At 41.4% G+C, this 16,760-nt stretch overlaps 1 protein-coding gene across 4 annotated transcripts in view; it reads right to left on the bottom strand.

Moving 5' to 3' along the window:
• Rab3c (RAB3C, member RAS oncogene family) overlaps positions 1-16,760 on the bottom strand; it is a 209,685-nt gene that overhangs the window by 175,481 nt on the left and 17,444 nt on the right. For all 4 annotated transcript variants that reach the window (XM_032898908.1, XM_032898909.1, XM_032898906.1 and 1 more), the window contains exon 2: positions 15,261-15,488. In XM_032898908.1, coding sequence (XP_032754799.1) covers positions 15,261-15,488 — 228 coding nt within the window. The remainder of the gene's footprint in view (positions 1-15,260; positions 15,489-16,760) is intronic.

Genomic DNA, 16,760 nt, shown 5'->3' with positions numbered 1-16,760 from the left:
TCTAAGAGGAACCTAAGTAGGAGGGAAAAGAACAAAGACCAAAAGCAAAGTCAGTAACCCACAGGAAAAGAAACTGTATCTAGTTTTAAAGAGAGGGTCAGAAAATCATGCAGAAGGAACACCCATTCAGAGCCTGCCCCACATGTGGCCCATACATATACAGCCACCAAACTAGATAAGATGGATGAAGCAAAGAAGTGCAGGCCGACAGCAACTGGATGTAGATCTCTCCTGAGAGACACAGCCAGAATACAGCAAATACATAGGCGAATGCCAGCAGCAAACCACTGAACTGAGAATGGGACCCCCGTTGAAGGAATCTTAGAAAGGACTGGAAGAGGTTGAAGAGGCTCGAGACCTCATATGAACAACAATGCCAACCAAACAGAGCTTCCAGGAACTAAGCCACTACCCAAAGACTATACATGGACTGACCCTGGACTCTGACCTCATAGATAGCAATGAATAGCCTAGTAAGAGCACCAGTGGAAGGGGAAGCCCTTGGTCCTAGCAAGACTGAACCCCCAGTGAATGATTGTTGGGGAGGGGTGGTAATGGGGAGGATGGGGGAGGGAAGCCCATATAGAGGGAGGGGTATGTTGGTCCGAAACTGGGAAGGGAATAACAATCGAAATGTAAATAAGAAATACTCAAGTTAATAAAAGATAAAAAAAAAAAATGAAAAAAATCTTTAAACTTTAAAAAAGAAAAAGAAAATCATGCTGAAACACTGAGAAGAAAAGACAGAAGGCAGGTGGATCCTTTGTCTATCAGATTATGCTGGGGTCTTGAAACATTGATGCTATTCTTCCCACCACACAAACCTCTGACCCCAGCTATTTCGAATAAAAAGCTTTTAGCCGGAAGCTATATCTGAGCCAAGCTAAGGCTACTCTCTGGCTCCAGATATCAGGAGGAGCTCTGCAAAGAGACTGCTCCACTTCCCAGATCTATGTGGTCTTCCCGAATCAAGCTCACACCCAGCTCATCAGGAAGACAGTGTAAGAGGAGATATGCCAGGCCACCCAGCACCTGCTTTATAGAATGGCAGTTTCCAAATTCGAAACTTATTTTAAAAATCCGGAGCCCTGGCTTCTGTTGGAAGAGCAATTCCAACTTGGTAAACATGGAAGGAGGTTTAAAATCTGCATTCTGAAACAAGACCCTCAGAGACGCGATGATTGTGCTGAAGTCATAGAGCAGACTATCCCATTGGGAAAACAAAGGTGCTCACACACTCCATGGAATAAATTTGTCTTCTGAAACTCCCCTTCCTCTGTCCCCTCTATGTCCCACTCACTCCAACAGAAGCTCTCTGCAAACCTCACAGCCCCTGAACATGAAGCCTTTCTCCTCTAATCATCACTTCCAACCTTCTGTGGGTGTGTCACACAAAACTCCATCTGGAACATAACTTTTTCAAACTCACAGCTTAGACTTATTACCATATTCAAAGATGCTAGCTGGACAGCAAGTAAGAAAACTGCTTCCAAATTGTGTCCTCTTGTGTCCAACTGATTGTGAATCTGTGATGACTTCATGGCAGAGATGAAATTTTATGAGTCTACATTAACCCGGCCTGGGAAAATTTCAAGAGGGGTGGTGTAGCACGGGGACGGAGGGAGCCCTCCTTCCTTCTACTTGACTTAAAGGGAAGGTTAAATGTGTGAGGGCAGAACTGTGCACAAAGTACTAGCTGCAATGCTCTGCACTGAGGGAGAGGGAAAGAGTTCAGCATACCCAGTACCATCTCACTTCCCCTCTGATTTATGATAAAGTGTCAATAATATATGCTTTAGGGGCCAGGCTCAGCCTTCCATGGGGCTTACTTTGTTTAAAGGATCCACGGATAAAAACCTCATCATTCACTTGTGAAAATTCATTCATTTCTCAATGAACAAACCAATGTTTTACAATTTGACCATCATTAGAAAAGTTGGGATATTATCCCTTTACTCGTGTGAAGCTTCCCATAGACTGACAATTAGTGACTGAAAAACTTTGAAGGATTTCCTGAAGTGGAAACTTGTAGTTTCTTTGGAAAGTTAGTTAGGTTAAACAATGTTTTTCTGGGGCACACAGGTGTAAGGAAGTCTTGCTAAAGCAGACAGGTAAAAGAATCTTTTCCTGTAGCAGAGACAGGTGAAAGGATGTTTTGATATAGCAAACACATGAAAGAATGCTTGAAGAAGGAGTATAAATATGACCCTACATACAGTGGGAGAGGAACACTGAGCATTGATTTGATTTGCTCTGCCTGGATATTCTTCACTAACAATATGCATATATTGTTATTGGTTCGCCTCGCATGGTGTTCTTGAGCTCATCTTGAGGTAAAGGTGCCATTGAAAGAAGCTTGCTCAAGTACTGCTCGTGAGGTTCCTGCGCCAGTTTACTGCTTCCACAGCCTCACCTCAGGCCAGTTGGTGAGCCTAATCGTTCTCTCAGGATTGGCCTACAGTTGCTGGTTTGCACCTGGCGTTGGCCAGCCTAAAACACTGGTGTATAGCTGCTGGTTCGTGTGTGCTGTCTGCCTGCCTGGAGGACTGCTCTGCAGCTGCTGATCCACACTTGGTATTTGCTACAAGACTGAACCGCTGCCAAAGAAGATCAGTCTTGCCCCCAAGGAACTATTACTGAACAGGTCGCTTTCCCCACGTCCTAATATCTTTTTTTTAAAATCCATTACCTCTGGTGGGTGTTAGGCGAAAGGAGAGGCTGAATCCTTATTAAAAGTAGGTTGCAAGAAATGTATGCCTACAAATGTCAGGATCCTAGAGTTTGCTTTTACTATCTGCGCTCATCTCAGAACTTTTCCAGACATCCCAATGGAGGAAGCCAGTGGTGCTAAGTAGAAGCAGAGAATGGCTGAAGAAGGATTTCACATGCACACTACCTTCCTTGCTTGTGTGAATTGGGGAGAGTGTTGCTCCAGGCAACAAGGATAGGAGGCCAGCTCTCCAGTTCTTAAGACTAACAATTACCTCATTGTTAGTGGGTAGATATGAAGGGTGTATGCTTAGCATTTTCATGATGAACTAATAGATATTTTAAATGCTATCCAGGCATAATTTCCGGTACAATAGCAACAATGGGTGTAGCTATATGTTTGATTCAGGTGTATATAAATTCTTCCAGGCTCTGGAAAGCTTCTATAGCTATATATGGGTCTGAAGAGCATGAGAGCACTCAAAGAGGTACATTACACACATGCTGTTATTTCTCAAAACAATTCTACAAAGCAAATGCAGTATTCATATTTTATAGGAACTAAAAACAAAGTCTATCACAGCTAGTTTTTCTAAAATCAAACTATCCAACTCGTAAGATTCACTGTACTTCTCTGGGTTATTCTTCCTTTTGCTCTTGAGTTGCCCACGTGCTTGGCACGCTGCGAGGGATTTAATACACAAGCGGATGAACGACAGACCAAATGTCAACACAGACCTTGGCTCATGACTTGCATCAACCTGCCTATGAAACTGGCCTCTTTATCTATCATCATTGGGAAACCAGGAAGCAAGCTGGCTGCAGGTCAGACTTGAAGGAAGCCAAACGACTTGATCAAGTCTAGAAAGCTGGAGCACAGCTTCATCAATCAACTAAATGGAGCTGGACTTATTTAATAACTGGTTGTATTAGTCAGGGTTCCCTAGGGTAACAGAACTTATGGACTCTCTATATATAATTAAGGGAATTTATTGTAATGACTTACAGTTTGTAGTTTAACTAACTCAACAATGGGCAGCTGTGAATGGAAAGTCAAAAAATCTAATAGTTGCTCAGGCCCATGGGGCTAGGTGTTTTACCTGGTCTTCTGTATAAGCTGGAATCCTGAAGAAGTAGGTTCCAACAGAAGTACTGGCAAGTAAATGCAAGCAGGTGAAGAAGAAGAGTCTTTCTTCTTCCAATGTCCCTATGTAAGTCACCAGCAGAAGTTGTACCTCAGAATAAAGTTGTGTACCACCATGCTTGGATCTGAAACTTGCTTTGTCCCAGGTTGACCTTGAACTCAGAGATCTGCTTGCCCCAATCTCCTGAGATTAAGGGTGTGTACTGCCTTGTCTGGGCCTAAGCTTTTCTTGGCTAATGTGCTTCAAAATCTCCATGTCAAGATCCAGGTCACAAACTTGTGACTTCCAACCTCAAGATCTGGATGACAGGTTTGATTGAATCTGGATCACTTCTGGATTCTAGTTCACTCCATATGTAGTTAAGCTGACAACTAGGAATAGCCATCACACTGGTAAACCTCCTAATTATTGCCCCTATTTTGGGGTCAATTGAGAAAGACAACCCATTACACCCTTAACCAATCACATGAGATTTGAGGATGCTCAGCTCCCAACTCAGCCCTCCTAGAGCATTGCCATGCCAACATCTCACCATCAAGGCACCCCTGAAGAAACCGTTTCTCATAAAACAGAAGGCCCACCCCATCATCTGCCTTTGTTGTCTATAAAATACAAATGATGTGGCTGACTCCTTTGCCATGGCTGTTCTCTCATGTTCTCTTTATGTCCACATTTGTTTTCAGTGCTGTTCTGCCATAAATCACCAAGAAACAAAAGAAAATCTGAAAGCCCATGATGCCCTCACTGTAGAACCTATAATTATTCTTTATATCACATAGCAATTACTCAAAAATACCTGATTCAAGATATTAATGTCAGGTTATTTCACTATGCACAACCACTGAAAGGCTCTTTTCCCCAAACTGTCCAGGAGGTCAGAATCATGAACTCTTTCATGTCACTGGTTCCCAGACCTCTGAGGTATTAAGACCAAAGGAATACCAATGATAAATGCTAGTGGGTAGTTGACAAAGCATCAACATGTTTTCTACGCCAAGATGTTTAAGATTACAGATTACGATGAAGAGAGGAAACAAGGAACTTGAATAATGTCCATCTGAATTTAAACTAGTTCTTGAAATGTAATAGGTTAGTTTTATGAAAACTAAAAACACATTGTGTGATTAATAGAGGCCTCATCAAGGGAAGCTAAAGTAGGAACTCAAGCCTGGAGGGAGAATCTAAAACAGAGATCAAAACGCTACTTTCTGGCTTAATCCTTGGTGTGCTCAACTACCTTTCTTTTACAAACCAGGACATGTGCTCAGGAATGGAGCTGTCCAGAGTGGGCTAGTCTACATCGATCTGGAAGCAAGAACATATTCCACAGATGTCCTTGAATCTATCTAAAAGAGGCAGTTCCTCACCCAGGATTCCCTCTTTCCAGGCACATCTAGGTGTGTGTCAAGTTGGCAAAAACTACAAACCATGACTGACCTGCCTTCCTTCAGACCCACTGGCATCTAGAGCAGAATAATTTGTATAGGTTTACACTCAGCCTCATTTTCTATCTCTTTATCTTGAGCCACCACAGTGAGAAGGTTCAGGATCAGCAGAATTAGTTTTACGGAAGTAAAAGGACAAGGGAAAAATATTGGCTCCTATAAAATTAACTACCATCCATTTAGGGCATTATGGCGCTTTTTCCTTAAATATGACTAGAGAAATATTGGGTAGTTAAATGTTTAACTTGTACCATAATTTGAACTGTGTTTTATGATAGTAAGTATATCTTTATAAATATATAAGGTATAACTTTAAATGAGCTGGGTAGAAAAATACCAACAGGCAAAATAATGACACAGACACAGCTGTTCATATCGTAGATAAAAATCTGCCAGAGTCACCAGGAAGTATTGAGAAGGAAGTACATCTCAGGATTTTAATAGCATCTTTCTATGAACCCAGTGATGTACAGTTGTTTTGCTCTGGGGTAAGGCATCAGGTTTATGGGTATTTAATAAATAAGCTGTATGGGTTTGACTTCTCTGTGTAGCTGATGGCTGTCTAAATGCACGGATGTCTCAAAAGCACCAGGACATTCTTCAACAGTGCAGCTGTACTTGGGTAGATTACAATTTATGGGTGTGGGAGGGAAGAGAGAGAGAGAGAGAGAGAGAGAGAGAGAGAGAGAGAGAGGGCATTGTCTTGGGGATGCTTAATTCATCAATATCTTTATATCTTTTCTGTCTTATTAAACATCAGAATATCAAAGTCAAACTACTTCATGGAAATGATGTCTGTATGATTTAGAACTGGAAATATCTGTCCCAGAAAATAAGATAGTGCATGGGGTTCATGATATTAAGGCTGTAAGGAATAATGATTTTTAAATTGAGAACTTATGATAAATATTATGCTAAGAACTTTGTAAACATTCTACTTATCCTTGATAGTAAGACTATAACCAAAGTAATAATGTTGTCCCCATTTTACAGTTGGGAAGATTGAGGTATGAGAAAGTTGATCAACTTGTCAAAGTCAATGAAGCAAAGATTTTAAAAACTCTGAGAGCTGGTTCTGAAGAATATTTTTATCACAAAATGATTTCATGATACTATTGTTTTAGGGGAATTTGGACCCACATAAGTCCAGAACAGAATTCCACTTAAACTAACCAGTGTGTTCATACAACCTCAACATTTTGGTCGGCAAATTTACAAACCCCATAATACAGTAGCAAGGAAGGGGGAGGGGTTTCTGTAAAGTATACAGATATAGCAGAGTCTGCACATATCTGCAGTTGCCATGCTCACCATGAGACACTTCCTTACAATATGGTTGCCAAGACAAGATGCTTTTTTATAGTGAAGAATTATAATCAAAGTGAAAAGGATCTGTAATGAGAGACAAATGCTGGAGAGACATGCAGGGAGCCACTGTAAAAGGAAAAGGAAAGTGTGGGTAGACCCAAGCCCACAGGAAACACCATTGGTCCACCAGGAAGTAGAGGATTCTTTCCAGTCTTCTCCTCATGACTTGGGGTCAAATGCTTATCCTCCACATTCTTCCTTTTCTTCACCTTCTCCTTCCTACCTAGTTTCTTGAAAAGATTTTTATTCAAGTTTTGATTTTTTCCAAGTTTGATCATTAAAAAAAAAATCATTTATCTGAGACCAGGTAGTCAGAATTGCCTCTCCTTTATGGAAGGCATTTTTCTCTGAATGCCAAAGCCTCCTATTTCAGTTACCCATATCCACCGTTGCTCAGATGGAGGGCAAAATCAAAGGAAGTCAGATTGATAAACAAGATACACATGAATATGCTACAAGAAGCTATGGTAGAAAAACAAAATCAAATTCTCTCCCTCCTTTCACACTGAAAGCCCATCCCTGCTCTAACTACCTCCAGGCCTCAGTGCAGGAATCTTTTCATATAAACTCTCCATCTCCTACGAAATTACCTAAAAGCTCTACCCCCCACTGTGTTTTTCCAATTATCACAGTGCTCCATCTCTCCCTTAGTATTTACCGTAATTGATATTTTTGTGTATTTAGCTTCAGTTCCAAGTCCCTTCTCAAGCACATATTATAAAGCCATTTAAGCACAGAATAAATGCCACTGAACACTGAATGCGTGAACAAAGGGTTCTTTTTTGTTTCACTACTCAGTTGTCATCTCGGGTATGGATAACTACAGTAAAGATTCTCAAAGTCTCCAAGACTAGGTCAGGCATATTACCTGCTCTGCATAGCATCAGATAGTGTCTACAGCCCAGTCAGATGGTTGGCCCCTGTCATGGCTCCTGGGCACCCTTCTCTACTGTACCCTCAGAACCTGCTGTGGTACACAGTAGGCACTCGACAAGCATCGGATAGCATAAAATTACTAAATCAGTTACATACGCTTCAGTGGCAGTATACCGCGTTTATAAACAAAGGACAATGGCATCTATTGAGTATGAATTTCATGCTTGGATTGAAGTAAATACAAATATTTATGGGCACCTGAGGGCTATGCTACACCATTTTACAAATGAAGCGAAGTAGAGGCAAAGAGAACCCAGGACTTGAAGTCACCCAGCTGCTAAGAATTAAGAAGAATTTAGAACCTGGATCACTAAACTCCAGAAACCCCACTCCTGCCACTCATTGGACCATTCCACCTACATTGCCAAAAACAGTTACTGATCGCACCAGGCCACCCTTTCTATCTCAGTTGTTTTCCATGTAGCAGGCAGAAGCTGATTAGGACAGAACAGAGTCCTTGCCACCTTCTGTATCTTGTCAGACTTGGAAATTGGTTTCAACACAGTGGGATCCAGGGATGTTGCTTTCAGCCACCAACAGAGTGAAAGGTTTCATGCATCTTGACATTTCACACACATCAGCTTCCTCTTGGGAGAAAAATGAAAGCTGGCCTCTCTCAGCCTCTGAGGAAAAGCAAGTGCTACGTTAAAAGCAACATGATGGAGAGAGGAGCAGGCAAATGACAGCAGCGAGGACGGCCCTGGCCGCTGTCGCCAGTGTTTGCATTCTCTTAAGGACCTCATCTGGGCAGAGTGTGAGCCCCTTAAAATAAACTAGAAGACTCTAAGACCAGCCTTAAATCGATGAACACAAAGACTGGACTAAATGAGCATTGAATGAAAAGCTAGGGGCAGGGCTATTGTCGCGCAGGCACACGCTCCCCCTTGCTCCCACCCTGCCCTGCACGCATGCGTGCTCCCCAGAAGTGGCAGCAGCGTTCCAGAAATCTCAAGGATGGAGCACTTGAATGTGTTTTAGTTCCTGTGCATACCTGTTTTAAACACAGAACACATAATCCATGAAGTGCTCCTGGTCCCAGATAGTAAATTCTAAGCAAAATAACTGATCCCCTCCACCTCCAGAAGTATACGGGTTTTGGAACAAGTAACAAAGATAATAAGCAATTATGCAGTGCAGAAAGGTAGTCACTGGGGATTAAGATATGCAGGATCTAATATTAGATGTCCCAAGGAGCCAAACGTATTTTGCCTTGCCTACAGACCTCATTTATACTTTACGGTCAAATACCTGGGCTTAGAATGTAGTGCCAGGGTTGAGAGGTGGCTGCTGGCATATCTCACCTGTGTCCTTGGGCCTTATTAACGTTGTGGCCTTATTTTACATTATCTATAATGCAGGGCTATAATGTTACCTTTCTTCACTGGGTTATATCAAGAAATAAAAACCTAGAGTGGTCATTACAGCTATAATCCTAGTCCTTAGGAGTTCAAGCACCACTGAGACATAGGGAGTTCCAGTCTAAGACAGAAATCCCCAACAAAAGCCTGTGTTATTAAGTAATTCTTACGTACAAATGCATGTACATGTTTTACTGTATAGCTCAGTGCTCGGTACTGGGCTCAAAAATGTTGCTATCAGTAAAACTATTAGTATAAGTGAATATCAATATGAGTTTGCTCAACGGTTTGCAATATCTTTTTCTGAGTTAGCTTTCCAAGTCCACAAATTCTGAGACCCAGAAGTGCATGGAACCTGTGTGGGACTATTTAGAATCCCAGCCTCTGTCACAGAAGAGGCCTTCCTCTGTATTACCCATGGGTTCATTTCCCTTTCACCCCAGAGAGGCTGCTCTTGTCTAGGTCAGTCAACACTGAAGCCAAGAACTTACTGAAGAAAGCTTTAAAACTGCAAGCCAACCAGTCCAGAGCTCACTTCACACCCACCTCTTTTATGTGGATCTCAACCTCTGTGCATGTGTCCTATCAACAAGACCATTAGAGCCGCCTCAGAGACTGCAGACACGATCCTAAACAGCCACTTCAGAAGCGATTTAATTTCCTTTTGCATCCTTTATTTGGCAGAACTCTTGAGTGAAGTTCTTGCCCACAGCTCCCCAACCTCCTCCCCATGAGCATATGGTAATGTTTAAGTCTATCGATCCACCTGCTTCTCCCTCCCAGAAACCATGTGCCATTGTCTTATGATCATTGGATACAACCAACTTTCTCTTCAATGGCAGAGTCATCTTCTCCTCTGTTGACCTTGTCACATTTAAATAATAAAGCATGTTTTAAAATGACATTTTCCCTGATCCCTAGTCTGAAGCAGGATCACCATCATTTTCTCAATGAGTCTGCACTACCTCCTCAATAGATTCCAGACAGTTACTAGTGTATAAAGCATTTGATGAACTACAATCTTTTTGTTGCTTCCTGAACAGCAGATAAATGACTGATAATAGCTTTGAAATAGTAACATCAACCTCTTCTGGAAACAGACTAGATCTGAGCAAGAGCCCTAGATGTCAACATGGAGGTCTGGCTGGAGAAAGGTCTTTTTCAAGGTTCCCCTGGCTACTTTGTAATGTCCCCAGCTCTAGAGGGTAGCCTGATATTCAAACACTCAAAGTATGTTTTTCAATAACTCACAACAGTCCAGAGATCATAAATAGCATACTAGTTTGCTTTTTTACTCTGTGATAAAATACAATTATCAAGAAGCAGCTTTTGGAAGACTTTATTTTGGCTAATGGTTTCAGGGGGGAGGAGTCCGTAATGGCAGGGAGGCGTAAGAGCAGGCAGCTAGAGCATAGAAATGGACACATTCTCAAATGAATGCAGAAAGCAGACAAAATTAACTGGAACTGAAGCAAACTTAAACCTCTCTAGGCCACCCTGAGCAGTTTCTCCAACAAGTCTTCACATTCTAAATGTTCTATAATCTCCCCCAAATATTACCATGAACTGGGATTCTAGTATCTAGATATCTATGAGAGACATTCCTCATTCAAAATAATGCAAAGATGGAGAGGGATAGGGCTCAAGAAAGCCTAAAAAGATAACCAAACAAACACAAAGCCAAACCAACTAACCAACCAAAACAAACAAATAAGTGAAACCTCACCAGAGTTGAAAACACTGAGAGTGTCAAGAAGAATGGAAACCATGAATGTTTGCTGTAGTTTTAAAGGAAATAGTAACCCTGTCTCCCCATCTGTTCCATCCTGTGTGTGAACCATATTCTCCAGGTGAGCAATTAGCCTTCCATTGGCATCACACGTGAGTTGTGGACTTGAGCAATTGGACACAATGAGCCGGAGCTGCACTCTGTCCACAAGACCCCACTGTCAGAGTGTGGCTACCTCGTTGTCTAATTTGCAAACCTCCTAGCAGCTCTTCTGCTTACAAACATTGTTCTGAATTTCTTCCTTATTTCTAGACCCTGAAAATAAGCATGAGTTATGGTTATCTCAGTTATTGATACCACACACTTTTTCATCTTGCCCTTGGGAAGATGCTCACCCCAGATACCCCTTTACAAGCCTAAACCAAAATATCACAATTACATCCCCAGTTTATTCCCAGTAGCACTAAACATATGTTAGGAAAGAGAGAGAGCCAACTTAAACATTGGTAATCTCTGAAACGTTAAGGATTTTTTTTTTTTAACTTGAGGCTCATAAGGAGGATAATGAAATGAAACTGCAATATGAAAGGTTAATGTGATTAAGAATAAAGGAATTTTTTAATATGCTAATATATCGAAAATTTATAAGTAAATAGAACTTAAGAATGACATGTCTCTCAACAAAGTGCTAAGTTCCATAGAGTAGAGGTATAAAATGTCTAGAGTAGAGGAACAGTGGCCCATGTTTCTCATAGCCTTTATTTAAAGGCTAAAATTTTTGAAAGGCTTTATTTACATGGTCAGCTGTTGACAATCCAGCAGGCAGTTTGTGGAGAGAGGAAATCTCACACAGTACATGAAGAGAAAGCGAACCACCACAGTGGAAAAGCAGGAGGCTCTCCTCTGCCTCTTCCGGTGGAGTCTCCGCCCTCTTGACGTAGAAAGGTTACCTGAAATCTGGCCTCATTTGATTTGTCTGTATTTAGTACGTTTCAGGGACAATCAGGTATGAAGTTTGTCAGTCTTGTCAAGAGTCCAGCCCTTATGTGGCATGTGAATTCAGCATAGAGAAATCAGACTCGCACAAGTCCCAATTGCAGTCTTCAGGTTCTGCTCTGGCATGGACTACAATTGCATAACTTCTCTAGATCGTGTTTCCTAACTAGGTATCTTTATTGGAAGTTAAATACTGCTACGAGTTTGACTGAAGAGAAGTCTCACTTGTCCTTGGCTGGTGCCCTTGTCCAATGTGTACAGTCATCTTCTCTGGATGGCCACCTCACTATCTGAACACTCCAGGGCATTTTCCAGCACCTCACAGGACCACAGTCTTTTCAGCCTGTCTTGGTAACGGGTATATTGCAGTGGACAGAACCTCAATGGCTCCCAGACTGTGAAACTCCTTCCCTTCTTTTGGGTGAAATATGTTTTTTTGTTGTTGTTATTGTCTTAATAAATTAGTTAGACATTAACATAAGTGCATAAAATAGGCTGTGAAGGGCAGTAAATTGTTTTTAAACGACCAAGCTAGGTCAACCCATCAGGGTTAAATATAGTCACAAATAAATTGTCAGTGTTGCTAAGCAGCAATAACTATATATAAAGTGCACTTACAGCATAGAGCCGGGATCCCTGAAGTTATCGCTGAAGTGTAGACATGCTACTCTTTATCATAACTTCTCTCCCAAACCTCAACCCAATATGACACTCAAACTCCTCCCCAAATGTCTTCAGTATACCAGGATGTGTGGTCCAAGATTATCACTGTCATCTTCAAGAACGTCTACCACAGCAGGAAGGTCAAACAAGTACAACGGTAGAAGCCAATAGACCAAACCTGAAAATCTCCTTAGGCACCCCTATGTGTGCCTAAATGACCCTGAGGTAGTCAGTTAGCACACACCATTTTCAGATTAATCAGGGAAGATAAAAAACATGAAGTGGGATCACCAGGAGACTAGAGAGAGAAGACACGGACAATTCCCACCCAACAGCTGATATTTATATTTACCCTGTGTAGTGTTTACTTATAGAAGTGTTTGATTTCTGTATACGTGTTAAATTCTCTAACTATAGGGCACCTTCAAAAGCACAAAATCTTTCTATAGGACTTCTAAATATTTCCTACTCAGTATACCAGATTCTCTATCTGTATAAAACTAATTTTCACACCCTACAATCGTAAGTGCACGAAAACCCCCAGTAGAACCAAACAAGAAGAAATGGGGTGGCGCTTTTGTTACTTGGTTGGCTTGGGGAGATTTGGGAGTCACAGCTTTTGTGTTTTTTTTTCTCCTAAGAGACAGACAATATTATTTTGTATTTAAGCTGGCCTCAAACTGCCATAGTCCTCCCAGGTGTGTTCCCCATGGCAAACAAGATTATGTTTTGATTGTGAAAATATAGATGGAGATTAGACTAGTGTCAGGAATAAGTAGACAGAAAAGTTGTGAGCTTCAAGAGAGCTGGTTTTGGGGGTGCGGGCGTCTCTAGGATGAGTTAATTGAGTTCTGAAATGAAGCAGGATGTTGGGCTGCCCTGGGAAGACACAAGGCAGCTTTCACAGTGACACAGCTTCTGGAACCGGGAACAAGTCCAAGAGGAATGCCATTAGAAGTTACACAGTGGTCACAGAAATTGGGACTCATGAGGTTAGAGAGAGCGGGAGGGGCTGTAGACCCTGAGGTGGGCTCTGTACGCTTCCTGTGGTACGGCATCACCCCAAAGTAAGAAAACATAGAAGGAGCCAAGCCTTAACCTCTAAGAGCAGACAGTGAGTTAGCTCTGGCCTAGAAGCAACACTATTTTAAGAAAAATACCCATGTAAGCATAAAAATAATGTTTTTTTTTAATTTTTTGAGATGTATTACCTTTTCATTAAGGACAGATAATGTTACATCTCAACAAATAATTATGTCAGCAGCCTAGATTTAGAAAACCAGTAACAACTACAGGGCAATCTAGCAAACCATGCTAGTGTACAGGGATTGTTTTCAAACATCTCTAAAGAACAAAGAAGAGGAAGAAGGTTGGGAGTGTCTGCCTGGAAAACAGTGGCTGCTCTTTCTGATGATTTATACGACTATGATGCTAAGAGATATATGGTTTCCAGATTAAACTAATTTTTTTCACCCACCAAAGCCCCTGGTCAAGAGAGCATTTTTAAAATCGCATATGAAGCTTATGTTTGACTGGATTACCAAGGTAGAATGTAACAGGCCCTGCATGTGGAGCCATGGTCTCCATCTTTTAGTCTGCACGTACTGAGGATTGTGTGACCATCGACTGAAGGCAAATTCATAACCAAGCACCCACACACAGACACTGCACCCTAAATTGACTCTGGGGAGATGCTAAGCCTGGAGCTGAACCACCCCAAGCCTTTACATAAATTCTAGTTAGAACGAGAAGATTCCAGATGTAGCATAAATCAAATGGTCATAGTCTGCTCTCAGACAGTTGTCCATGTGTATTCCTGCATCTTCTTGCATCTTTAAATTTTATCCCTAAGACCTTTAAGATGGTTAAAGTTCATGCAGTTTATATAAACATTTTAATATGGGTTGTTCTATATTTTTTTAAGGTCTAAATGCCACAGTCTGGGATTTGTCTCCCTTTAACTTTCTATATTTAACCGAAGAGGCATCAGCCCTGCAGATCAGCCCTCTATCAACACCAAATGATACTGTCTCTCAAGGAGGCAGACAACTCTCCTGGAAAATACCTGTCTGTTGCTTCAATCAATTTGAGTGGCAGGAGGGGGTCCAAACCTACTATCGAGCCATTCCATCTGTAAACTTAGGAACACCGGGATCTTCATAAGATGTTTATTATATAGAATTTGTCTGATGAAATCCGGTATCTTAGTTACTTTGTTACTTGGGGCTGCTATTTTCTTCTTTCTTACGCTCTAGTTTTCTAAATTTATGCCAACAATTTAGTTATCTAGCCAACTGACTTCAGAATTCTGTGAGGAACCTTCTTTTATGCGTTTTGCTTCTTGTGATTTCTGTTATTTGATCATACAAACATGGTTTTCATAGATGAAACACCAAGGTTGTTAAGTATAAAAAGATTACTCTCAAAGTTAGGCCAAGGACTTCCCAGGAAGTAGCCTTCCTTTTCCCTATATTCTATCACCTTTCATTTTGCAATGCCCAAGTCAGGCTGACTCCTGTGCCCCGAAAGACAAGATACATATGTATTATCTGTTTAAGTATATCTTATAAAATGAACCACAGAAGGACTTAACAGACTTTCTCAAGGTCACGCAAATCGAGAGAGAGACAAACTCTCGCTGAGTGCCCCCACCGCACCCCCAGACACAGGATCTTAGATTTCTTCTCTTCTAAAGACTGACGAAGAGCATCATATGACAATAAGTATGTCAGTGCCCATAACTTCAAAAGCATTGCCTCACTCTCTGAAACACAATGTTCTCCAGCAAAAAGGCTAGAAATCAAAGCTCGAGGACCCCACGGAGACCCAACAAAGTAGAATTTTTCCCCCTGCAGACTTGTATGTCCAACGCCCCCAGAGTGAAGGATGATGTCAGTTCAAAGTCACTTACCCAAATCTGAAGCTTGATTCTCTTTTCATTTTTGAAGACAGTTTTTACTTTGAAATCGATGCCGACCGTGCTGACAAAGGCGGACGTGAAGGAGTCATCAGCATAGCGGAACAGGAAGGATGTTTTGCCCACGCTGCTATTGCCAATGATCAGCAACTTGAACATGTAGTCGAAGTTCTGGTCAGAAGAGTCTTTCTGACCAAACCTGGCATCTTGTGCCGAGGCCATCTGTGGGGGAAGGGAGTTTGGATCAGTTTCCCATTCGCTACGAAGCAGACTCATTATTGCCCTTGCCAGAAACAGATGTCAGAGACTCGGGAAGCAAGGAGCGAGCACTCTCCTATCCCCTCTGATGCTGGTATCCATGGCAGTAATTCCCAGCTGGAGGACAGAATAGCAAATCTTACAGCTCTTTCCAGCTGTGTTGGTGCGTGTCACTCTTCAGCATTCGCAAGCAATCAAAGGCACCAGAGGCACCAAAGGCGCCAACTCTCAAAGTAACATGAAAAGCAAAGCTAGGGGGAATTTGCTGGGTCTGAGGGCTCTGAAACTTTGTTATCTCAGTTAGGGGGGCTTCAGACTGACAGAACAGGGCTTCTCTTCTAAAAATGTGGTTATTAGTCTTTCCTAGAAAAAGTAATAAAGTCTAAGCACATCTCTGTTTTATCTATTAACTTTGTATCAAATCAGCATCCCAATTTACACGTCAGTTTCCTTCAGATTAAAAACAACAATAATGATAAATGCATATGGTTCCAAATGTACCAGGCATTGCTCATTTACTTAACCCTCATATGAGGGTTAGATATGAGGTAGGTACCTTGTCCCTATTAAAATGAGCTGTGGAAATATGAGAAAATGCACTCAAGTCTATTCAGATTGTAAGTAATAAATGCAGGCTTTTAAACCAGGCAATCAGTGCCGGGGAACACATTCCTTACCTGAGCCCCATTTCCCAGTAACATCTATAGAATAAGCACAGTACTCCAAAATGGCATATTGGGAGGCACTTCTTGGCAGGAGCATGGTGAACTACACCTGGTTTCAAGCACTGATTCTGTGAACCAGGGCTTACCATCTTTGTGAACTTAGCTTTATTGATTTTTAATATTCTTTATCATATATTTATTTTACTCTCTAAGAACATGTACATGAACATAATATATTTTGTGGACTTATATTAATTGATATGCTACAGTTTGCCCTATCACATTTAATAAAGGGACATAGTACCTACCCAGAATGCTCATGAAAATAATAGAAAAAAATACCCTGTAAATCAGACCTGTAACTCGGAATAGTGTCAAGATTAGTTTGTTGTTAAGTATAAATGCCTTAGGTAGATGTTTATTCTTCCATGTTTTCTTGATAATTCTGCTATGTATCAAAGCAGTATTGTACCACTTTTAAGTACCAGTCTGGCTCAGGAGAGAAACAAGCATTTTGGATGGTGAGCCCATTTGCTTCAGCACCTTTCTGATGCTAGGAATTATCTGGCAA

Source organism: Rattus rattus, chromosome 3, assembly GCF_011064425.1.
Source record: "Rattus rattus isolate New Zealand chromosome 3, Rrattus_CSIRO_v1, whole genome shotgun sequence".
NCBI classification, from domain to species: domain Eukaryota; kingdom Metazoa; phylum Chordata; class Mammalia; order Rodentia; family Muridae; genus Rattus; species Rattus rattus.
The sequence above is the reverse complement of the archived record's forward strand: the minus strand, read 5'-3'. Positions and strand labels throughout refer to the sequence as shown.